The sequence below is a fragment of the Rana temporaria genome, chromosome 3 (genome assembly GCF_905171775.1).
Source record: "Rana temporaria chromosome 3, aRanTem1.1, whole genome shotgun sequence".
Taxonomy (NCBI): domain Eukaryota; kingdom Metazoa; phylum Chordata; class Amphibia; order Anura; family Ranidae; genus Rana; species Rana temporaria.
In genome coordinates, this window is record NC_053491.1 from 87262954 (window position 1) to 87289584 (window position 26631).

Here is a 26631-nt window from a genome sequence, read left to right on the forward strand (position 1 = left end):
ACCTGCAGACAAATCTAAGGCCGCGTACACATGCGTGGTCCGTTTTCATCGGTCCAAACCGATCGTGTGTGGGCCCCATCGGTCAGTTAACCTTCGGTCAAAAAAATTAGAACTTGCTTTAAAATTTAACCGATGGACGCCTAACCGATAGGTCAAAACCGATCGTTAGTATGCAAAAGCATTGGTTAAAAACCCGCGCATGCTCAGAATCAAGTCGACGCATTCTTGGAAGCATTGAACTTCGTTTTTTTCAGCACGTCGTTGTGTTTTACGTCACCGCGTTCTGACACGATCGGTTATTTAACCTATGGTGTGTAGGCACATCAGACCATCAGTCAGCTTCATCGGTTAACCGATGACAACGGTCCTTCAGGCCGTTCTCATCGGATGGACTGATCATGTGTACGCGGCCTTTCAGTTACAAATCAGATATTTTTTTCATCTCTTCTGTATTTTCCAAAACTTTTCACCTACTCAGCACTTCCTAATAAAGTCTTACTTGATATACTGGGAGTCTTAACGTTAACCCTTTCTACAATGTAGAAAGCCTATTTAAGTTACCTATTTCTAAATACCATTTTGACATCTCATTTTATTTATAGTAATGATTATCTTAACACACATTATTTTGTGTTGTGGCAGTTTTTTCTCTTTCCTGCTATGTGCTAAAATATCTTATGAAGATTATCTATCCAACTGTTTCCACTTATCAGATTCTTCCGTGGACCGTTGCAAGATTGGTTGAGTGATAATGATGATAACACTACAATGGAGAATCTAAAGTATATATATATAGATATGGGTTATCCATAGCACATGTCACAGCTCATCGCTTCACACAAGTCATTTAGGTAAGCAGCATATTCAAATGAAATTTTATTTAAAATGTGTAACTAATGCATATACTGTATATAATGCATACAGCCAGAGCAAAAAGATAACTTTTTGTATAATTATCAAGAAGCTTATCTAGATTAGTATTTACTATGCTAGTAAATAAAGGGTAATACCATTATGGAGAATATTCACTACTTATCGTTTAGTGTATAATATCTCTCTCTCTCTCTCTCTCTCTCTCTCTCTCTCTCTCTCTCTCTCTCTCTCTCTCTCTCTCTCTCTCTCTCTCTCTCTCTCTCTCTCTCTCTCTCTCTCTCTCTCTCTCTCTCTCTCTCTCTCTCTCTCTCTCTCTCTCTCTCTCTCCAGAGAGAGAGAGAGATGATCGATGAGAGAAAGAGAGAGAGAGAGAGAGATGATAGATGTGAGTTTAATCCGGGTATTCCGGTTTTCTCCCACACTCCAATGACATGCTGGTAGGTTAATTGGATCCTGTCCAAATTGGCCCAGTATATATGTATATATGTGTGTCCCAAGCGTGTCGAGATCCTACGGGGTAAATGACCGAACCAGCCAGGAAGACACCGGCTGCAAAAAGCGCATAGAAGCAATTCATGTGTAGCCCTATACAAGTCATTCATTCATTCATTCTTTACAGGGCTAGATAGATTGGTTTTAGAATGTGGCTGCGAGTAAATTTAGAGTTAGTTATGTTTTGGGTGAACTTCCACTTTAACTGACTAAGTTAATTATAAGTAATGGACTTTTTAATTTATTTTTGTCTAAATGAGTTAACTACAAAAGGCATGTGATACGTGAAAGTTTACAGCTACTGTGCGCCAAACAAAAGAGCCTTAAATGGAACATTTGTATTGTATAGAAACAGCTGTGTATTTTCTAAAATGTAGGATATTATGTTGTATTGCCATTGTAGAAACAATTATCAAGTATTGGAGCAAAAGTGTTTTTGCCAAAACCTTTTTTTGTTTTTTCTTTTGGATAAAGTATGAAGTGGTTAGGATCCATGTCATTTTTCTAACTTGCTTGCTATATCCCTTGGTAGCTCCATTAAAGTGGTAATAAACTCAAAAATAAAATATAATATTGCAGTGTACCAAACCTTATGGGCCGTACACACGACCGAACATGTCTGCTGAAACTGGTCCGCGGACCAGTTTCAGCAGACATGTTCGGTCGTGTGTAGGCCCGAGCGGACAGGATTCCAGCAAACATTTGCCCGCCGGGCCTTTTTCCAGCGGGCAAATATTTCTGGACTTGTTTTAAAACAGCCCGCTGAAATCCTGCCCGCTCGGACATGTTCGGTCGTCTGTACAGACCTACCGTACATGTCCGAGCACCCGCCATTCCTCGCATGCGTCGAATGACTTTGACGCATGCGTGGAAGCATTGAACTGGCAGGGCCGCCCACGTGCCGCGTCATCGTTGTGGCGACGGCACGGACACGCCCCGCGTATTGTTTACGCGCGGATTTCTGTATGATGGTGAGTACAGCCACCATACAGAAATCCCCGGGCAGACATGTACGGTGAAAACGGTCCGGCGGATGTGATAGATGCATTGGTTTTCTTTTTTTTAGGCTTTTTTCCTTCATTTCACCTGGTGATCCTGCCAGTAACACACTTCCGGCCTTAAGCCTCGTATACACGACCGAGGAACTCGACGGGCGAAACACATCGTTTTCTTCGTCGAGTTCCTTGTTAGGCTGTCAAGGAACTCGACAAGCCAATTTTCTCTATTCTTGTCAAGGAAATAGAGAACATGCTCTCTTTTTGGCTCGTCAAGTTTCTCGATAGTTTCCTCGACAAAAATGTACACACGACCGGTTTCCTCGGCAAAAAAATATCTCCCAGCAAGTTTCTTGCTGTTTTTTGCCGAGAAACTCGGTCGTGTGTACGAGGCCTTATGCCCCGTACACACCATCACTTTATGTGATGAAAAAAAAAGAAGTTTTTAAAAACGTCACTTTAAATGACCGTGTGTGGGGGAAAACGTCGTTTTATGTCTTGTAAAAAACGACCCAAAAAAATTGAAGCATGCTTCAATTTTATGTGTCGTTTTTCAAAACGTTGTTTTTTACTTCACAGAAATTGACCATGTGTAGCAAAAAACGTTGTTTAAAAAGACGTTTTTACACCCGCGCATGCCCAGAAGCTAGTTATGAAGCGAGCTTCAATGGAAAAACATGGTGAACGTAACCTCGCTTTGCTAGAGCATTGTGAAAAAACGATGGTGTGTAGGCAACTTCGTCTTTGAAAATTGAAGTTTCAAAAATGTCCTTTTTTACTTCACAGAAAATTTTGTTTTTTTTCATCACATAAAGTGATGGTGTGTATGCGGCATTAGGGTGTCTGAATTTCAGATACGGTTGTAAAGCGTCTAGACACCTTTGGACAGCAGCATTGTTTGTCTGGAGAGAGTGTAGTGTCAGCAGATTTAGATGGGTTTGAAAAACAAATTATAGTGATAATTATTATTATTATTATTATTATACCGGATTTATAAACCCAAAAGCAAACATGTATTATATTACAGCATGCCAATTCTTCGATGTGATGGCTGCGTTAGTTTTCTTCTTTTTTTTTTAAGCTTTCTTTCTTCTATTTTCATCTGGTAATCCTGCCAGTAAATCTGTTGTTTTTCAACAGAGGCAGGTATCCTGCAGATGTAGCAGTTAAGGGGGTTGAGACAAACCATTTACCACTGACAGGGGTGCTTACATTAATTAGATACCAAGATACCAAAGTCAGATACAGCCAGGCAACTAGCATTTTCAGAAGGAGACCTGCAATGGCAGCACCGATGCTGCTTTACTGTAATGAAAAAGTCACTTTACATTAAATTTGATCAATCAAGTTAGCTGTAGGTGGGGGAACTTTCTGAATAGTTTGTTTCTTTCTAAGTACACCTATAGTTTGTTAGGAATGACTACATGCCTCTATATTTGACCCCATACATAGGGGATTTTGGCCAAAGATTAGTGAATGGGGTGAAATGTCACTTTGGATCAATACCCAATCACGTGAACGTGATTGGATGATGGAAGTCAGCAGAACTTTGCGTAATTTACTAATCCAAGGGACATTTCCTTTGAAAAGTGAACAGTCTATCTGTCTTTAGTAAATCAACCCAGTTCAACTGATCTCCACACTAGCTAGTATGAGGACCTACCTGACAAAACTGAATGGTTTTTTTGGAAGGCCGCACACTACATAGCTTTAGTAAATCTAAAGGAGATTCTACAGAGATTGTATATTCAGACTGCAATGTGTGTGAATAAAGCGGTAGTTAACCGCTGCAATATAATAAAAAAACTTTAACCTGCAAAATAATACCATAATGCGCTAGTATCCATCGCTACTACTAGCACATTATGAAATACCTACCTTAAAACAAAGCCCTCTAGCAGCACGCTGTCACCGCTGAGAGTGCGTTCAACGCAACCGTTTGAAGCTGCTGTTCTATTGTGTTCTGACAGGGGTATGTCCCCGCCCCCGCCAGAACACTCCTGACAGTGCTCTTTGCCTGCTAAATGCCTGCTCTTTTTTTTTTTCATGTTCAAATACTGGTAAATACATTAAACTGAACAAGAAAACACCATATATGAGGAATGTTGATTCTAATTTTTAACATTTTACATTTAGGATGAATTTGGATAAGTACCTCTTGGTTTTGTCCGCTGTCGTAATTAGCGTCTCTTGTTCACAATTCCTGGACCAAGAGTGGGAAGCCTGGAAAACCAAACACGGTAAAAAATCTAAAATATAAGCAGCATTATTATTTTGGATATACATGTATTATAATAAGAGCTGTAGCGTTAGTTGGAAAATCCTAAGTATTTTGAATCAACATAATGAATAGTGTGAGCAGAATTATTTACTAAGTGATGATAACTCAAAGTTTTATTTTTATTTTGGATCAGTAACGAAATTTCCCTTCACTCCCTGTCCCGGATTTGCAACTGGAAGTTAATGGAAATCTCTCAAAGCCCTGGTTCACACTGGGCTGCGGGAGTGAAGCCGTGCGAGTTCAGCTGAACTCGCACGATTTCACTCCCGCTGGCAGTCCCGATTTCGGCCGCGATTTAAGAGGCATCTGTGCAGGTTTCTGCACAGATGTCTATGTAAATTGCGGTCCTAAATCGCAAAAAGTAGTACTTGAAATCGGTGCAGCGCCGCAGATGCGGCGTCGCACCGATTAGGACAGTGTCATTGCCGACAATTGCCGGCAAATCCTGCCGATTTGAGATGCGATTTCACAAGTGAAATCGCATCTCAAATCGAAGCAAATCGTACCCAGTGTGAACCTGGGCAAAGGGAAATTCCCCAGAACAGTACCCATTCAGGAGATTTTCCCTCACTCTTTGTTGTAGTGACTTTAAAATGTTGGATTTCTCCTCACCAGCAGCAATAAAAAAAATCCACAGAAATTCTAACCCTTCCCCATTCTATCAAAAAGTAAAAAAAAATTGCATAGAGATACACTTAAAAAAAAAACATTTTTGTTCTTAGTTTTGGGTAAATTAGGAAACGTCTAAAGTTAGATTAGCTTGGTAACCCTCTACGTTTTCTTCTTTTTTTTTTTTTTTTGTCCTGTTGTGCATATTTCTCCTTAACCTGCCATACACCAGTAGAATTTTATTTTATCTTTGTAAGTTCATCCAATAGTACCATTATGGAATTTTTTATGAAAACACAGAAATATTGTTTTTGATTGCCTTGATTTGAATTCTACATTTGCTCTTGGGATGTACATTACAATGCATATACGATTTTTCATGAATGAAAACCATATTCTCATTTAGAATTGTGTTTGTTCCAGAAAAAAATTCCATCCTTCTCCTTCCATTTTTCTGGTCACTACAATCCTAGTCCTGATTTCCTGGACAAAAACATTTGCTGAATTGACCCCGTCGTTTTTATAAAAATGGATCTAAAGTTCCAAAATCAACATTTTCTGAACCAAATTCTACCAGGGATCATATTGTTCCCAACTCTTTCTAGATAAAAAATGTTTTGGCCTGAGATACATATTTTTTTTTTTCTTTAGGGTATTATTTGGAAAGGGTATGGAGGTAAAACAGAAAAAAAGATAACTCACATTGAATTAATGAGTTGTTCAGGAAGTAATGCACTGTACACAGTTAGAGGGAAATATTAAGGATAGTATAAAAAGACATTGTAAGGCCTCGTACACACGATAGGTTAAACAGAGGACAACGGTCTGAAGGACCGTTTTCATCGGTCAAAACCGATCGTGTGTGGGCCCCATAGGTTATTTAACCATCGGTTAAAAAAAAGCCAACTTGCTTTAAATTTAACCAATGGATTCCTAACCGATAGGTCAAAAACGATCGTTAGTACGCACAACCATCGGTTAAAAATCCACGCATGCTCAGAATCAAGTCGACACATGCTTGGAAGCATTGAACTTCGTTTTTTTCAGCACCTCGTTGTGTTTTGCGTCACCGCGTTCTGACACAATCGTTTTTTTAACCAATGGTGTATAGGCGCGACGGATTATTAGTCAGCTTCATCGGTTAACCGATGAAAACGGTCCATCGGTCCGTTCTCATCAGATTGATTGATCGTGTGTATGAGGCATAAGACTGCGATCAGGCCCGGATTTACTCCCTTTGCTGCCCCAAGGCCGGGTACTTCAATGCCGCCCCCCCCCCCCCACACACACACACACACACACAAACACACCATCACATAGGGGGCCTGGCCTTGGTGGCCTTGTCTGGAATCTGTCTCTGCTAATACACAGTGTAACACATGCCTGCTGGTGCTACTACTTCCAACGTCATTTCTCCTATAAATAAATGAGGAGTCTGCTGGGAGTACAATAGGATTCGGATGAAAAGTCCAGCATGATGCAATCACCTGTAAACCTAATCCCCCCCTCCTTCCACATATACAGAGAGTCCAGGCCAGCAGAAATGAGGGATGTGTTTTGTAGTTCACCATAAACACAGTACCTGTACCTCAATGACTGAACTCTCTGCACTACAGTCATGTTGGACACTTTCTCCAGTAACCTTCCTCCTGTCACATTCTGCTTCTTCTTCACCTGGTCCTTATTGGCTAGGGCTCTGTAGGTACAGTAACAAAGCCCAGCACCCACAGCCAGCCCTAGGAGGCCCCTGGTCACACTCCCAGCCACTAACACTCTGCGTTCCATCTCTCCTCTACAACTTCCGGAATACGGGGTACAGCATGCGACCGGGGTGGGTGTGCCCATAAAGCACAGACTGGGTGTGGGAGGGGCTGCTGAAGAGGAGGTGGAGACATCTGATGTGCATACATCTAGAAGTGGGTGTGTCAGTGCTGGGACAGAAATCGTGTGGGAGGGGCTGCTGAAGAGGAGGCGGAGACTTGTGGTGGGCATGTTTCTAGAGGTGGGCGTAGTCGTACGAGCACAGACTGGGTATGGGAGGAGCTGCTGAGGAGGAGGTGGAGACATTTGGTCGGCAGACCGGCCGGGACGACAGGATTTTTTCACTCCCCTGTTCCCACGTCGCTGCCCCTGCACCCAGTGCCGCCCCAAGGTTTGGCCTCGGTGGCCTTGTCTAGAATCCGGCCCTGACTGTGATGAATTGTAATGTGAATTCTATGAAAAATAAAGAATTTATGAAAAAAAATGTACAGATACATCTTGATGCCCAATTGTAGTTTTATACAAAACTGTTTACACAAACATAGGGTGCAAAAAAAAATGCAACTTTTTGTCTTTTCATTTTTTTCAGCTCTAGTACCAGGACAAAATCCAGCTTATCAGCAGCAGATAATGATCACTAAGCTCTGTGTATAGGAGCAATCTATTTGCAGTAGTCCAGCGATCCCCTGCTAAGACAAATCTAAAGCATGCCATAGATGATGAGATTTGCAAATCGCTCAATTTAACCAATTAATCTCAATAGTTAATGATCCCTCTTGCATCGCTGTTGTGCACTGGCCGCCGGCAGTAATCAAATGCAAAAAATCCAACAGGCTGGTTGTACTGAAGTCAGTTGATGGATCAACTTCAGTACAACCAGCCTACCCATAGGATTGAATCTTGGCTGGTTTCGGAAAAAAATAACTAATAATAACTATTACTAACTATTAAATTATAGGTACAGTAAAACCTTGGATTACGAGCATAATTCGTCCCAGAAACATACTTGTAATCCAAAGCACTTGTATATCAAAGCAAATTTCCCCATAAGAAATAATGGAAACTCCAATGATTTGTTCCACAACCATTGATGGTTAGTTCATATAAAAGATTATAGCAATGTGACCAGGTAGCGTAACCATAAAATGTCCATCCACAAATGGAAGCCTCCACAAGGGGATTAGAAGCAAAATCGAGCAGGAGCTACAGAGTATAAAAGAGAAGAGAGGCGCCTCTAAGGCCCCGTACACACGACCGGATCGATCCGCTGAAACTGGTCCGCCGAACCAGTTCCAGCGGACAGATCCGGTCGTGTGTAGGCCCGAGCGGACAATTGTCCCGCGTATCGGTCAGTTTCCAGCGGATAAAAATTTCTTAGCATGCTAAGAAATCTGTCCTCTGGAAACCTGTCCGTTGGACGTATTCGGTCATCTGTACAGACTCACCGTACACGTCCGACCGCCCGCCATCCCTCGCATGCGTCGTACTGATTCGACGCATGCGTGGAAGCTTTGAACTTCCAGGGCCGCCCACATTGCCGCGTCATCGTCGCGGCGACGGCGCGGCCACGCCCCGCGTATTGTTTACGCGCGGATTTCTGTCTGATGGTGTGTACAACCATCAGACAGAAATCCAGCAGCGGTCGCAGCGGATCTATCCACTGAAAACGGTCCGGCACATCTAAGTATGCAGGCATCCGGGGTAAAGCTGTCCACATAGGCCGTCCCCGCACCGCCGGCTCTTACCGCTGTCATCAGTCTGCATTCGTGACCAGGACGACTACCCTGCAGAAGAGCGATCTAAAAGCGAGGCTTGAACCGCCCGTGGAGTGTAGTGTGGAAGGGATGACATCGATGTCGGTGAGGAGAATGGTCTATGTGGACAGCTTTACCCCGGATGCCTGCATACTTAGATGTGCCTGTTTTACTTATCAACCATGTGAGTTGATAAATGTTGTACCTTCATTAAATGTAACCATATTGCTACACTTAGGCCCCGTACACACGACCGAACATGTCTGCTGAAACTGGTCCGCGGACTAGTTTCAGCAGACATGTTCGGTCGTCTGTATACCCGAGCGGACAGGATTCCAGCGTACATTTGCCCGCCGGGCCTTTTTTCCAGCGGGCAAATATTTCCAAACTTGTTTAGAAACAGCCTGCTGGAATCCTGTCCGTCGGACATGTTTGGTCGTCTGTACAGACCTACCGTACATGTCCGAGCGGCCGCCATCCCTCGCATGCGACTTTGACGCATGCGTGGAAGCATTGACCTTCCTGCGTCAAGCACGTCGCCGCGTCATCGTCGCGGCGACGGCACAGGCACGTCACCGCGCTGTCTGTCCACGCGGATTGTCTCTCATTTCTGTCTGATGGTGTGTACAACCATCAGACAGAAATCTCCGACCGGACATGTCCGATGAAAACGGTCCGGCGGACCGTTTTCAGCGGACTGTCCGGTCGTGTGTACAAGGCTTCTCTTTTATACTCAGTTGTGACATGACACTACTCTTATATCAAAACATCGCTTGTATATCAAGACAAAATTAATTAAAAAATGTTGCTTGTCTTGCAAAACGCTCTCAAACCAAGTTACATCTAAACAAAGGTTTTTCTGTATTGGACTTTCCTTTCAAATTTGTCAGTTAGTGAACGTAACGAATACAAATTAATCCGAAGTTACGAATTATCCAAAATAACAAATGCCCCATCTAAGCGAATGGAATGTAACCAATTATTAATAATAATAATAACGGGGGTGCCTGGAGGAGTAAGATGGTGCTTCGGGTCATGCAAATGCCATTCGAATCTATGTCATTGCTTATGTAGACAATTATATTATCTAAGACCTTTGGTGTCAACACGTGATGTTTGTGTTAACTCATATACTGTAATGTTCACCTTTTTTCTGTATTGACAAAACTGAATAAAAATTATTGATAAGAATAATAATAATAATGAAAAAAAGTTTTATTAAGATTATTTATTATTATTAATTCGTTATGTTCCGTTTGTTTAGATGCAGCATTCGTTATTTTGGATAATTTGTAACTTCGGATAAACTTGTATTTGTTACGTTCACTAACAACCAAATTTGAAAGGAAATTACATTACCTATAATTTAATAGTTAGTTATTATTAGTTAGTTATTAGTTAGAATTTTGTGCATTTTCTCAAATTTTCTGATTTTTGTTCTTTCTTATTTTCAGATTTCCGAATTTTCAGATTTTCTGATTTCCGAATTTCTGGATTTTCAGATTTCGAATTTCAGAATTTTTGAATTTCTGAATTTCCAAATTTATTCAAAATAATGAATTTCGATCATAACGAATGACCCGAAAAATGTAAAAACAAAAACAAAAAAACTAGCAATTTTTTGGGCATTTTCGCAGTTCACATGTCTAATAGTCATTATGATGGTGAGGAGAACAACTGTAGTTTTCTAGTGCTCTACAGAATATCCAGTTATGTTGCTCTCAAGTGGTACTCTGGAATCCTGAGCTTTCCTTTTTGCAGGAAAGGGATATGTCACTTCACATGATGCAACATTTCGCAGAAAGGCCTGGGAAGCAACATGGCATAAAGTGCAGACTCACAATCAAAAGTATGAACAGGGTCTCACAAAGTACAGAATGGAGATGAACAAGTTTGCAGATATGGTAAGATTAAACATTACTGCTACTACATGATAAACATAAATGCAAAGAACTAGTTAATACCCTGGGCTGGTAATATAAAAATCAGAAAATCGATTAAGGGGCTAGCAAACTGGCATTTTAGCAATAAACAAAACATGAGTTACCAAAATATTATTCATGGGTTGTTCACCAAATCTCAATCAGATGTACATTAGTAAATCTACTTGTTACTTAGTCAATAGTAGATGTAGGTTGTTTCTGCCATTTGTTAGACAAATGTGGTTATTATATATTTAAGTTGTACAAGAAGTCCTTAGCTTAGCCCCATGACTTAGGTTTGGCAGTTCTCTAAAAAATGGGGGTCCTTACAGTGCAGCGGTACCCTGACTTTAATGATGCAAGAAGGAGCACCAAATACTTGTTTTGAGCCCAAAAGTATTTATTTGCTTCCACAAGTAACCAAAAGGAAGACAAAGCAAATGTGTTTTGGAGGTCCAAACAATCCCCCCTTATCAAAGCTTTAGTGGTTAATCCAGTATCTAATGGGCTCTAAGGCCCCTTTCAGACAGATGTTCCAATCAGGTTTGCCTGTCAGTTTTTAAGGAGGACCTCATCTGAAGGTCTGCTTATTCCTATGGACAGGTGGGTGTAAATGGACTTGTGTCAATTTTCACGTACCTACCTCCAGGTCCGATCGGGTCTGCTACAAAAAAAGGGAGAAGACTCTCTTCTCTGCCATTTACCCAGACTGAATTGGAGGCAGCCAGGTATAAATTGACAGCGGAGTCTGTCTGTATCTGCTCAGAATTAACTGAGCGGACATCGATGTGCCATCCGCCTGCTCCTCTCTGATCATCAGGGGATCAGCTTACAGATCCCCTGCTGATCATATTGGATTTGGCCTTGTGCGAAAAGGGCCTAAGTGTTACCTACCTGGTGGAAATCGAGCTAAAGAGAAGGCTTCTATTGTATTTCTTGTATAATACCACTGGTAGTAGTGACAGGTAATGTGGTGACAAAAAGCGGCAGAGGGCCAATGTTGCAAACAGCACCAGCTCCCAGGTGTAAGGAACAGATGACAGTAGTCCACTGGGTAAGAACTAGATGTAGGAACAAGGTAGCACCCAATCAGCAGACAAGAATGAAGCCAGGAAACAAGGTCGTTACCAGCTAAGCAGCAAGATACTGAATCAGAAGGCAGGAACAGCATCAGGATACATGCCAAGGTCAGCAACAGCTAGACAGGAAGGTATAGGAGCATAAGGCAGAGGCAGTGTCAGGATACAGGCTGAGGTCAGTTAACAGGTGGTCAGCAAGGTACCAAATCAGAAGGCAGGAAACATAAGCCGATGTCACAATGGACAGACAAGAATCAAGAGACAGGATAAAGGCATACTTTGTTGCAAACAGAAATCAAAGTACCATGTCAGGTCACAGGTATGTCAGAAACTAGCTGAAGATCACTTAGCATTCTGTTTATTTTATACTCCAGCTTTTTTGGGGCCAGTGCAGAGCCTACATACGCGCTGCTACATGCTAATCTATTAGTGACCTTAGCTTGTTTGCCAATCAGCAGACCTTTTTCGGTCATGCCCTTTCGGCCCGGATGAAGATAAAATAAAACCTTGAGCCCTTAGAAGCACTTTAATTTTGTGTAGAACCTTTATGCCAAAATGAACCAAACTGTTGCTATAACTGTTAGCTGGAGTTTGGCATTCATTTGTTGGTCAAGTCCATCTAAATCTGCTAGTGTCTTTGCCATTGGCTGAGAGCGCTGATTGGGTATCAGTCGGTAGCTGGTTTTCCAGCATGCACGTCCGACAGAAGCCAACCAAACGGCCGGCTTCTGTCGGACAGACCGACATGCACATGGGCCAAATGTCAGCCGTTTGTTTTTTAACCGGCAAATGTCTCCCGACATTCGGCCCATGTGTTACCCAGCTTAAAGCGGTTCTCCACCCTAAAGTGAAGTCGCGCTGATCGGCACCCTCCCCCCCTCCGATGTCACATTTGACACCTTTCAGGGGGGTGCAGATACCTGTCTAAAGACAGGATGGAGGGGGGAGCAGCAGGATCGCTTGTCCTCTGCTGCGGACGCCGCTGGACTCCAGGACAGGTAAGTGTCCTAATATTAAAAGTCAGCAGCTGCAGTATTTGTAGCTGCTGGCTTTTAATATTTTTTTTTGGCGGAACATCCGCTTTAAGACAATAGGTGTGTTACTGGCTGGATCGCAAGGTCAAAATAGAGGAAACAAAGCTGAAAAAAATGAATTGCAGGCACCACATTTAAGGACTGGTAAACTGCAATATAAATGAAATTGTTGTTTTTGGGTCTAATACTGCTAAGATTATTTTAAAAACATCATTGCTAGCTGCAGATTAAAATGAAACTGTAAAAATGTATTTTTCTATGCTGGAAAAACTAATTACATGATTACTTACAATTACTTAAAATATGTGCTCAGTCATGCATTATATATAGTTTTATTCATACATTTTAACACTGTATTAAAAGTAAATGTATGCTATATTTGTAGTTAATAAACTAATTATCATACTTGGGTTATAAAATTGACTAATAAATATTTTTTCCTCCAGACATCAGAGGAACGTGGCTCCAGGAGCTGCCTTTCTTCAAAAAAGAAAAGAGGCACCATGAGGACAAACTTTCCTGTGCGGACCTATTCAAAAAACTTAAATATACCAGAATCAGTTGACTGGAGAGACTCAAAGTGTGTTACCCGTGTTAAAAATCAAGGCCTTTGTGGATCCTGCTGGGCATTTGCAACGGTAATCAAAATACTTCTGAAACTTTAATGCAGCATTATGTAGAAGTCACATATACAGTCTGTGCACACAGGTGGTCATAGGCGTGCGCACAGGGTGTGCCGGGTGTGCCCAGGCACACCCTAATCACCACATGTGCATTAGTGTTATTGCTCTGTGTAGCCGCAGTGGCATGGGAAAGATCTCCCTCTTACTGGCTCTGCCTAAGAGAAGTGTTTATGCTCTTCTCTTTCACTGTGCCGTCAGGGAGATCAATGTGCTGGGGGTCATATATATATAGACACACACACATGTGTTTGAGCTTAACCCCCCTGGCGGTATTCCCGAGTCTGGCTCGGCGTAAGATTTCTTTACCAAAACGGTATCCCCGAGCCAAACTCGGGCTCACCTCGCAGCAGCCACAGACAAAGTTCCTTACCTTGTCCCTGGATCCTGCGATGCCTTCCCGCTGTGTGAGCGAGACGCGTCCTTGCATGATTCACACAGTGTCTCTGTGTGCCGCCGATCTCCGTTCCCTGCGACGTTACGACGCACGGGGGCGAAGAACGGCGCCAAATTCAAAAAAGTAAATAAACACATTACATACAGTATACTGTAATCTTATAGATTACAGTACTGTATGTAAAAAATACAACCCCCCCCCTTGTCCCTAGTGGTCTGCCCAGTGCCCTGCATGTACTTTTATATAATAAAAACTGTTCTTTCTGCCTGCAAACTGTAGATTGTCCATAGCAACCCCCTTTATGTCAAAAGTGGTTTTAGAGTAGCTAGAAAACAGCGATAAAAAAATAGAATCACTTGCAGAATTGAGCGATAGCGATTTGTGGGGAAATTTGTCAATTCTGCAACTGAGCAAATTTCCGTGTTTTTGATTTGATTACGTTATTGAATAATTTTTATTATAATTATATTATTATTTGTTTTAATTATTTATTTATTATATTATAATTTATGGTTTTGTTTTTCCAACTTTATCATACCCGGGATGTCTACTGGACTCTTGTTTGGACAGATTTAAGTGAGTTATTCCTAAGAATTACAGGCCTACAATATTAAACGCCAAATTTCCATGCAAAATAATGGTACCGCTTTCAGAACCTAAAATCTGACATAATCATACCGCCAGAGTGGTTAAATGCCATTTTCATTATTTCCTTTTATTTGGCCATGTATGAACAACCTAAATATACAACCTTAAAGGGTCACTATAGGAATAATTTTTTTCTCTTTAAAATAACAAACATATTATACTTACCTCCACTGTGCAGTTCGTTTTGCACAGAGTGGCCCCGATCCACGTCTTCTGGGGTCCCTCGGCGGCTGTCTCTGGTTCTCCCCGCAAGAACTCAACACATTCATGCGAGAGAGCTCGCATGGTGGTGAGTCCTTGCGGGCGCGCTCCCGTGTTACAGCGAGCGGCCGCGTCACTGGATGTGATTGACAGCAGTGCCAGCCAATGGCTGCGCTGCTCTCAATCCATCCCATCCGCTCTAGCCAATCAGCGGCCAGGCTGAGCGGTGAAGAGGATCTCGGGACCGAGCGCGGGACTTTCGAGGGGTCGGGTAAGTAAAACGGGGGCTCGGGGGGGGGGGGGGGCTGGCAATATCAGATGTTTTTTCACCTTAATGCATAGATTGCATTAAGGTGAACATTTTTTTTCCTTTACAACTCCTTTAAAACATTTTATAAATAATAACTGACATGACATTTATGATACCATTGGCTTGTTGACTCCTTGTTCTTTTTCCGCAGTTCCTGACAATTATTTTCTCCAATTGCTGTGAAGAAACTGTTCTAACAAAGTAGCTTACCATTATATGTATTATTGTATAATTTCAGGTGGGTGTAGTTGAGGCTCGTAACTGCATTAAGACGGATGAGCTTATTGAACTAAGTGAGCAGCAGATTGTGGACTGTGACAATGAGAATGACGGATGCTGTGGTGGAGATCCAGCACATGCTATGAACTATGTTGTGCACAATGGTATCATGAAGGCTCAAGACTATGAATACTCAGAACGGGTAGGCTCCTTTAAAGTGATTGTTTCTCTGTAGATTTTATTTTGCATATGTAGCGCCCCCTTACTTTCAGTATGGGCACTACGCTAAAGTTAGTGGGGAATGGGAGAGTTAGTTTGCTCCCATTCACAATTTACTAAATTGGGACTTTCTGACATTCCAGAAATGTCCACTGGGTCAGCCTGTACTCCAGGGATGCGTTGCCATCCCTGGCCAGCAGTTGACACCAGAGGGGTTCTGGCAGAGCAAGTTTTCCCCAGCAGCCAATTAGAGGAGTTTTCCCTCGCGGGGCATGCTGGGGGAGAGTATATCTGTGACAGGTGTGATGTGTTAAACAGTCTTCGCGTGGTCCCAGTTCCAGGTGCGGCATCCACCTTCAGGGTGCGCGCATCCATGGACCACGCCGGCGCGGTCCACCTGGCCAAAATTGCAGGCTACGCGGAACCTCATTCGGAGGTAAAAGGGGACTCCAGTGACTTACTGGGTGCCCGGTTCTGTTGAGAGGATCCCAGGCTGGGTGCCGTACGATTGGGGGGACGGCTTGAGGGAAACCCGGAGGCAGGTTGTCCAACAGGGCTTGAACGAACCAATCGGGGATCTGGTGACCGGAATGCTGACAGGTACGCTTTGCTGTCATCCGGTGACCTATTCTAAAGACCTACTGGGAGGATTTGATCCATTCATCCATTTAGCTCACTTAAAGTGATAGGCCTGTGGCAGAGGCCCTAGAGCCAGGTCTGTGAGAGAGATCTGTTCCTCCCAGCAATCCAAAGTGACACCTCGGCTGCCAGGCTTGTGAGAGGGTCTGTCCGTGGGCACTTCACCCACTCAGAAAGAGTGGCGACGAATCACAATTTGATACTACTGAGAGCAGGACTGCTTGGTTCATATCTAGGCCTGATACCGCAAGGTTCTCCCTTTTCTCTTCATCACCCTTTTCTTCCCAATTTGATGTTGGTGTTGGCCGTGTTGGCCTGGAAATAAAGCATTGGAAAAACCTTTATTCACTGTCTGGACCTTTGCTCACTGCTTTGATTCTACAACTGCACCCCTAGGCCACATCAAGGTAACTTAATATGCCGATCCCAGCAACAAATCAGCAGCTCCTTCGGAGGTAGCGCTACACATCATTAAAGGCTAAAGCTGTCCATACAAGTAAACACTTCACTTGTTCAGCTCAGTTGGCTGAATGAGAGAAACCCATAGATTCCTCCATCCACGCTGTACAGTGCCGGTGGATGAATTTCCGGCTGCCGATTATTGTATCATGACAGCTGACAACCACAGACGTCAGAATACAGAAAAAACAGTGACTGCATGCTAACTGGCTGCAGTCACTTGGCTTTGTCAGCAGGGTCACTAATGGCTCAAATTTCAGTACATTCACACAAATGGGCATAAATTTGAGTAGTGTCTGTCCAGTTTAAAGTGTAAGGCCTCGTACACACGACCGAGTTTCTCGGCAAAAACCAGCAAGAAACTTGCTGTTTTGGTTTTTATTGCCGAGGAAACCGGTCATGTGTACATTTTTCGACGAGGAAACTGTCGACGAGCCAAAAAGAGAGCATGTTCTCTTTTTCCTCGACGGGAATGGAGAAAATTGGTACGTCGAGATCCTCGACAGCCTAACAAGGAACTCGACAAGCAAAACTATGTGTTTCGCCCTTCGAGATCCTCGGTCGTGTGTACGGGGCCTAACTTTTCCCAAGGTCCTTTGCTCTGCCTTCCCACTTCCCACTACACATTAGTAAAAAAAACTTGCTAATTCCTGACCTAGGTCAGGGTAATGTTATGACTTCCTACGGGCGCAGACAAGCCACAGGTTTCTGCCATTTCTCTAGCAGAGACCCCATAGCGTGTGTGAGCGTGTGCAGCTAACTGCTTCTGGGATAGCTATGTCACACATCCTGGAAGCCGCTTGTGAGATGTTGTGCATGCACATACACCATGGGGTGGATTTACTAAGACTGGAGCGTGCAAAATCTGGTGCAGCTCTGCACAGAAACCCATCAACTTACAGATTACTTTTGCCAAAGTTTAGTTGAACAAGCTGAAGTTGGAAGCTGATTGGCTACCACGCTTCACCAGATTTTGCACACTCCAGTTTTAGTAAATCAACCCCTATGTGGTGCCTGCCAGAGAACTAGCAGAGACCCGCGTGTGTATGTGCATGTGGGGGGATCTGGTGCATGTGCAGAGATGCCCACGGGGTTCTTTTCCAGGTCTATGAGATTCATGGCTTGTCTGAACATGTATTGGATCTCCATTTAAAGCGGTCGTATACCCGTTGAACGATTTTTTTTTTTTAAGGGGTTAGAAAGGTAAAAAATAAAATTCCCCAAATAGCCTCCTTTACCTTAGTGCAGTCCTCCTTCACTTACCTCATCCTTCCATTTTGCTTTTACATGTCCTTATTTCTTCTGAGAAATCCTCACTTCCTGTTCTTCTGTCTGTAACTACACACAGTAATGCAAGGCTTTCTCCCTGGTGTGGAGTGTCGTGCTCGCCCCCTCCCTTGGAATACAGGAGAGTCAGGACGCTCTCTACGTTGCAGATAGAGAAAGGAGCTCTGTGTTAGTGGGCGTCCTGACTCTCCTGTAGTCCAAGGGAGGGGGCGAGCACGACACTCCACACCAGGGAGAAAGCCTTGCATTACTGTGTGTAGTTACAGACAGAAGAACAGGAAGTGAGGATTTCTCAGAAGAAATAAGGACATTTAAAAGCAAAATCGAAGGATGAGGTAAGTGAAGGAGGACTGCACTAAGGTAAAGGAAACTATTTAGGAAAAAAAATGTTTACCTTTACAACCCCTTTACCCCTTTAAAGCAAAAGGCATAATGAGCTAGTATGCACCGCATACTAGCTCATTATAAAATACTTACCTTAGAACGAGGGGTTGGTAACTTACCTGGTCCATGCCGAGGTAGCCGACATGTTGCTTCGACTTGTCTTCCGGGTATCGCGGCTCCGGCGCTGTGAGTGGCTGGAGCCGTGATGTCGTCACTCCTGCGCATGCGCGTGTCTCATTGCGAGGGGAATATCTCCTAAACCGTAAAGGTTTAGGAGATATTTTTTTTACCTACAGGTAAGCCTTATTATAGGCTTATCTGTAGGTAAACGTTAAAAAATTCCCTATACAACCACTTTAAGATTGCAACTCTGTAGAAGAGGGGCAAAGGGAGAACGTTTGCTTCAAGCAAGACGACGCTGGACTCCATGGATAGTAAGTATTTTTCTTTTCTTTTTTTTTAATACAGGGACAAGTGTTAAGGATTTTATTTTTTATTTTTGGGGGAGTTAGGCAATGTGAAATTTCTATTTTACTTGTATTTTTTTTAGTTTTGTATATATTAGGGAAGATTTGCAATTGCTGTTAAGTTTTTATTTATTTTAATGATCCTGTTGAGATTTTCATTCACTTCCTGTTCTGATGTGTGTATAAGAAATGGGGATTACCGTCGTTGTCACCAATACAGGAGAGCGTTGATAAAAATGACAACATTGCTACAGTTCCAATTATTTTGTACTTTAATAAAAATGTCTGTGTGCCAGCGGGAGGGATTTTTCATGTCTTGATCTCTCCAGTAGGGGCAGAGGTGGCAATATAAATCAGACAGGCTCTGGCACGTGTTCCCGCACCAGCATGCAGCTGCACAAAAAGTGTGCTGCTTTTAAGAAAATATTTAATATAATGGGGTAGATTCTAGTAGGGGAGCGCACTACTACGGCGGCGCAGCATACCGTTTTTACGCTACGCTTCCGTAAATTACTTGAGCTACGCTTCATTCACGAAGCATTTGCTCCGTAATTTGCGGCGGCGTTTCGCAAAAGTGGCCGGCGTAAGCGCGCGTAATTTAAATGATCCCGTAGGGGGCGTGGATCATTTAAATTAGGCGCGTTCCCACGCCGAACGTACTGCGCATGCTCCGTCCGGAAAATTTCCAGACGTGCATTGCGGTAAATGACGTCGCAAGGACGTCATTTGCTTCGACGTGAACGTAAATGGCGTCCAGCGCCATTCCCGATTCACTTACGCAAACTACGTAAATTTCGAAAATCGCGACGCGGGAACGACGTGTATACTTACCATTGGCTGCGCCTCCTAATAGCAGGAGCAGCCGTAAGCAGAAAGCGCCGTATGCAAACGACATAAAACTCGAACGCCGGGCGCGCGTACGTTTGTGAATCGGCGTGAGTATGCAATTTGCATACTCTACGCTGACCACTACGGGAACGCCACCTAGCGGCCAGCGTAAGAATGCAGCCTAAGATACGACGGCATAAGAGCCTTATGCCAGTCATATCTTAGGCTACAGTCTGCGTATCTAGCTTTCTGAATAGAGAAAGTCGATACGCCGGCGCTACTTAGCAATTACGCTGCGTATCTATGGATACGCTGGCATAATTGCTTGCTGAATCCACCCCAAAATTTATATATAATTAATAGCACCCCCACGCACTGAAAAATGAGGTGTGGTTTCCCGCATGCTGGAACACATAGTGCCAAAAGTTTGGGAACCTTTTTTCTGCAGGGAACACAAGTAGAGCAGCCCAATGAAAGGACCCGCGAGAACTGCGCAGAGCAGAACTGTGAATATCTGAATCTAGCCTAAAGGTGATCTCCATTATACCGGTAAGATGAAGTATTATTTTTTCCGTTACAGTGGAACCTTGGATTACGAGCATAATCCGTTCCAGGAGAAAGCTTGTAATCCAAAGCACTTGCATATCAAAGCGAGTTTCCCCATAGAAGTCAATAGAAACTAAGATAATTTGTTCCGCATTGACTTCTATTGCATGCAATACTGCATGTGGCCAGAGGTGGGGGGTGTCGGAGAGACTTGAAAATACTCAGAGACAGCTCGGCTGAACTCGTAAAGGCTCTGAAACACTCAGGAATGGAGTATTTCTGAGTGATTCAGAGTATTTCCAAACTGCTCCAAACGGCGTTGAACGGCTCAGGGGGTCAGTGGTGCCCCAGCGCCCCTGGCCAAATGCGGTATTGCACATCGCAGAGGCTTGAATCCTGCTCAAGAGACAACACTTGCATACCGAATCAGGATTTTAAAAAAAGTTGCTCGTCTTTCAAAACGCTCGTAAACCATGTTACTCGTAAACCAAGTTTCCACTGTACTGGTAGTCAATATTCATTTGCCCTGTGAAGAATCTCATGACACGCAGTCATTCATGCACTGAGCTGCATGGAAAGCTAAAAGGTATTTAGCATAGATACTTTACAACAGAACATAGCAGGAGGGTAGAGGGCAATAAAACATATTATTCAGAAAATGCCAAAAGTTAAAGTTATGGTTGCTTAATTTATTTTTATATGTTCTCTCTTAGCAAGCAGCATGCGCCTACAAACCTGAAAAGTCATTAATATTTAATGTGACCAAATACTACAACCTGTTTGAAGAAGCCAACATGGCATCGTCTGTGGCAATAGATGGCCCTATTGCTGTGGCACTTGATGCGAGTGATGACTTTGGTTTGTACAAAGATGGTAAGTTCCAACAGGAAAAAGTAAAGTATGTACTATAGAACCTAATACATTGAGGTGGATTTACTAAAGGAGTAGTGGCTGTTCACTTACCAAAGTGAATATTAAAGTATAACTAGAGTTAGAGAGGGATTAGAATACTTGTCGGGTTTTTATTGCTGTCTATGCCCTTGTTCGGAAGATTCACCCTCTCTCTTTGTTCTGTTTACTGTTATCACCAAGGGTGAATGTAAAAGAAAATCCCAAATCTTGAGTTATTACCAGAACAGGAATAGAGGGTAAACATTCCAGTTGAGACACTAGTTCTAGTCATTAACCACTTGCTTACTGGGCACATATACCCCCTTCCTGCCCAGGCCAAATTTCAGCTTTCAGCACTGCGTCAATTTTAAATTTAAATTGCATGGTCGTGCAACGTGCCTCCCAAACAAAATTTACATCCTTTTTTCCCCACAAATAGAGCTTTTTTTGTGGTATTTGATCACCTCTGCAGTTTTTATTTTTTGCGCTATAAACAAAAAAATTGCGACAATTTTGAAAAAAAACACAATAATTTTTACTTTTTGCTATAATAAATATCCCTTTTTTTAAAAAAAATTATATTTTTTTCTCAGTTTAGGCCGATACGTATTCTACATATTTTTGGTAAAAAAAAAAAAATCGCAATAAACGTATAGTGATTGGTTTGCGCAAAAGTTATAGTGGCTACAAAATAGGGGATAGAATTCTGAATTTTTTATTTTTTTTATTTTTTTTACTAGTAATACAGCGATCTGCGAATTTTGTCAGGACTGCAATATTGCGGCGGACACATCGGACACTTTTGACACATTTTTGGGACGATTCACATTAATACAGCGAACGGTGCTATAAAAATGCATTGATTACTGTATAAATGTGACGGGTAGGGAAGGGGTTAACACTAGGGGGCAAGGAAGGGGTTAAATGTGTATCCTGGGAGTGATTCTTACTGTGGGGGGAGGGGACTGCCTGGGGGAGGTGACCACCAGGCACGCGCATCGGCATCTCGGGGACGCGCCGGGTGCGCGCGCATGCCCCCCAGTGGCCGGAGGACGCGAGGCCGTCAAAAGACGCTCTCCCGGATTTATAGAGCCACCTGGAGGCCGTCTTTTGACTATGGCCCGGGTCTAAAGTAGTTAAAGTAAACACAGCTTCGCCCTATTCGCTAAGTCAAGTGAACATGCTCAATACCAAGCCTATTGTGTGTTTTGCATGAAGATGTCACAGGTCCAATTACAATAAATTGAACCAATTACAATAAGTATATGAAATTACTGAATATCTGTGAGTCTAGTTCTATATGATATTTCCATAAACAGCATGGCTGTCTGTTCATGAGAGAAGAATCATGCCGCATACACACAACCATTTTTAATATTCTAGAAAAAACAACGTTTTTTTCAACCCGATTATTGTTAAACCGGCCTTGCCTACACACGATCGTAAAAAAAAATAATGCTCTAGCAAAGCGACGGCACTATAAAGGGGAAGTTCCATTCGAATGGCGCCAACCTTAGGGGCTGCTTTTGCTGATTTTGTGTTAGTAAAAGACGATTTGCGCTTTTCAGTCTGTTACAGCGTGAGGAATGTGCTATCTATATTACGTACGCTAGTTTTACCAGAATGAGCGTCTCATAACCTGCTTCTGAGCATGCGCGATTTTTTCACGTCGTTAAAGCCCACACACGACCATTTTTTATAACGTTAAAAACGACATCGTTAAAAACGACGTGAAAATTTAGAGCATGTTCTAAATTTTTAATGGCCATTTTTTACGTCGTGAAAAATGCTCTGGAGCCCACACACGATCGTTTTTAATGACATTAAAAAAAATGTAATTTTTTACATCCCGAAAAACGGTTGTGTGTACGCGGCATCAGATTTGTTTTTGACCAATCATTATAGCTTTCTCTTGAGATAAACTCGTACTGTGGATAGATATCATTCTACACTACTTCTTCCCTCTTCCACTGATATAAAAATGTACACATCAGTCATCCAAACATTTTTTTATACAAGAAATATTTTGTAGCTTTAGGTTGGATCCATCATGGCTTTATACCTGACAGAGCCTTAGTTACACCTTGGTTTACACAACATTATTGGTCTGAGGAACACAAGTTTTGCATAATGCATAGACAGTACATACCTTTTTGAGAAGCCATTCTCAACCAGGACTCTAATGCCACGTACACACGATCGGTTCATCCGATGAAAACGGACCGATGGATTTTTTCATCAGATATCTGATGAAGCTGACTTTCATCAGTCTTGCCTACACACCATCAGTTAAAAATCCGATCGTGTCCAAACGCGGTGACGTAAAACACTACGACGTGCCGAGAAAAATTAAGTTCAATGCTTCCGAGCATGCGTCGACTTGATTCTGAGCATGCGTGGATTTTTGACCGATGGATTTCCCCACAGACGATCGTTTTTTTCGATCGTTTTTTTAACCATCAGAAAATTTTAAAACAGGTTCAATTTTTTTTTCTCCAATGGGAAAAAAAAACTATGGGGCCGACACACGACCGGTTCGTCTGATGAAAACGGTCCATCGGACCGTTTTCATCAGACGAACCGATCGTGTGTACATGGTTCTATGGAACCTTAGGGTCCTTCCAGGGGTTGATAGGGGTTCTTTAAGCTGTGGCTGGTTGACCTTCTAGTGGGCCAACACCACTTAGTAGAGCCAGCTGCTTAACACCAATTATATTGTTAGGAGAATTTATCCCACTTACTGCCAGTGGTTTTAGCAAGGGTTCCTCGAGACCTAAAAATAATTGTAACCCTCCTGGCGGTATTTCCGAGTGTGGCTCGGGGTTAAATTTCAGTACCATTAGCGGTAACCCCGAGCCACACTCGGGATTGCATTGCAGAATCCTGGTACAGCATACCTTGTCACCAGTATCCTGCGATGTCCCCCCCCCCCCCGATGTGTCCTCCGCCGGATCATCCGCCCGATGCTCAAGCGTTGCGATGCATGCATGGGGGCAGAAAATTCAAAAAGTAAAAAATACATAACAGATATAGTACACTGTAATCTTACAGATTACATTACTGTATGAAATAATTTCACATTCCTTTTGTCCCTAGTGCTTTGTCCAGTGCCCTGCATGCACTTTTATATTATATATACTGTTCTTTCTGCCTGGAAACTTGAGATTGTCCATGGCAACCAAAAAGTGTCCCTTTACGTCAAAAGCGGTTTTAGACCAGCTAGAAAACAACGATAGTAAATTAAAACACTTGCAGAATTGAGCGATAGTGAATCGTGGGGAAATTTATTTTAATATTATATTATTATTTTTTTATCATTATTTATAGTTATTTATTATATTATAATTTATGATTTTGTGTTTCAAACGTTATCATACCCGGGATGTCTACTAGACTCTTGTTTGGACAGATTTAAGTGTGTTATTACTAAGAATTACAGGCCTACAATATAAAACGCCAAATTTCTGTGCAAGACAATGTTCTGCTTTGAGATTCAAAAATCTGACATAATCATACCGCCGGGGAGGCTATGGGTTTCTTTGGAGCAAAAGGGCAGAGAAAGTCTGTCTTAAGCCCTGTACACACACTCAGTTTTCTTGTCGGTAAAAAGTCAGAGGGGAAAGCCGAGAAACCGGCAGGAAAACTGCCATGGAGCTTTGGCCGGGAATCCCGGCCATGTGTATGCTCCATCGGCACTGCCTCGCAGTGTTTCCCATAGGTAAATAGTAGATCTGGCAGAAAAAAAAAACGCCGGGAATCCCGACGGGAAAATAGAGAGCAGGCTCTCTATTTTCCCGCCGGGATTCCCGGCTGTTTTCCTGATGGGAAAACTGCGAGGAAACATACACACGTCCGGTTTTCCCGGACAAAAGCTCTCCTAAGCAGTTTTCCTCCCAGGAAAACCGATTGTGTGTATGAGGCTTTATGCCGCGTACATACGATCATTTTTCAGCATGAAAAAAATGTTGTTTTTCAAAAACGTCATTTAAAATGATCGTGTGTGGGCTACACATCGTTTTTCAGGTTCTGAAAAACGACAACAAATTTGAACATGCTGCATTTTTTAACATCGTTTTAAACTATTACATTTTTCGGGTTGTAAAAAATGATCGCGTGTGGGCTAAAACGACGTAAAAAACCTGCGCATGCTTAAAAGCAAGTTATGAGACGGGAGCGCTCATTCTGGAAAAACTACCGTTCATAATGGAGTAAGCACATTCATCACGCTGTAACAGACAGAAAAGCGCGAATCGTCTTTTACTAACACAGAATCAGCTAAAGCAGCCAAAAGGCGAATGGAACTTCCCCTTCAGAGTGCCGTCGTACCTGTTGTACGTCACCGCGCTTTGCTAGATCATTTTTTAAAAACGATGGTGTGTGGGCAATGTCGTTTTAATGATGAAGTTGGGAAAACTTTGTTTTTTGGACATGCTGAAAAACGTTTTTTTTCATGCTGAAAAATGATCGTGTGTACGCGGCATGAGTGTCTGACTATAACTGGGGTTTGGGAACTGCCACATTCATCATTACAGAGCAGATCATGGGACTATAAGCCCTACAGAGATGTCCACCACACAAATTTGGGATTTGTAGATCTATGTGCTATGGTGGTGCTAACCTGTCTCATAAAAAGTTCTAACTGTAGCATGTACATTTTGATGTCAAATTTCTCCGTAACTAGTAGTGTCAGTTAACAATAGAATGATAACAGAAAATATTATTTGCTATCTCAGTAAGGTTGCCTATACATGAACATAAAGTAGGCACCTGAGCTGAAGTAAGTGAATTTCTCTCTCATTCTTTTTATTTTTTATCAGGTATCTTCACTGGAGAATGTAGTGAAGAGCTGAATCATGCAGTAATTGTAGTAGGATATGGCTCAGAATATGACGAAGAAGAGAAAGAGAATATAGATTACTGGATAGTAAGGAACAGGTATGTATCATAATGGTCAAACATTTTCATTTCATTTTGTCTAAAAATTGGGATGAATAAATGCTACAGAAAGATGACTGATTTTATCTATTTATAGGACAGTTTGCCTATAACCAAAAGCATCTGGCATTCATTTTTCTTTAATGTAGGGCTAAAAAAAACATTAGGACAGTGTAACAGGAGTCACTTTAGGGGCACAGGGTGAATGAGAACCCCACTATGGTCTGTGCTAGTCACATTTAATGCGGTATATATTGTATATATATTGTGTGTTGGCTGATGTGTACTATTAAGCTTGTTGTGATGAAAGGGGTGGGGTGTGATTGCATCCTATTGTCTATTGTGGTAATTAAGTCTGCTACTGTGGTGATGTGGATTGGAGCTTGGCAGATAGTCTGGCTACCTATTATGGGATGTTTAAGTGTCTTGCTGTGAGGAAAGGGGGGGGATCACTCCAGCAACCCCCCCTGCTAAGACTGTTTACTGAAGGAGAAGTTTGAACACACCTGACCTGTATCACCATTGTCATTGGACAATTTAACCCACCCTGTTTCCCAAGGGTGGGAGGGATGTATTTTGAAGAGAAATGTGTTACCATGTGCTTGCAATAAAGATTAATTCCCTGTTTTGAACCTCAAACAGAGCTGTGTGTCTCGTTTCTGGGGGAATTCTTATGGGTCGTGTTCGTTTGCCAGATTGTGGAGTGTCGATAAGCTGTCTT

The 26631-nt window shown here is 42.5% G+C and overlaps 1 protein-coding gene across 1 annotated transcript in view; it reads left to right on the forward strand.

Annotated features, from left to right (window-relative positions):
- Positions 1 to 758: 758 nt before the first annotated feature.
- LOC120931434 (ervatamin-C-like) overlaps positions 759 to 26631 on the forward strand; it is a 29880-nt gene continuing 4007 nt past the window's right edge. Inside the window, exons 1-7 of the mRNA XM_040342862.1 lie at positions 759 to 851; positions 4497 to 4600; positions 10527 to 10669; positions 13247 to 13438; positions 15275 to 15457; positions 20798 to 20957; positions 25793 to 25910. Coding sequence (XP_040198796.1) covers positions 817 to 851; positions 4497 to 4600; positions 10527 to 10669; positions 13247 to 13438; positions 15275 to 15457; positions 20798 to 20957; positions 25793 to 25910 — 935 coding nt within the window. The 5' untranslated portion in view covers positions 759 to 816. The remainder of the gene's footprint in view (positions 852 to 4496; positions 4601 to 10526; positions 10670 to 13246; positions 13439 to 15274; positions 15458 to 20797; positions 20958 to 25792; positions 25911 to 26631) is intronic.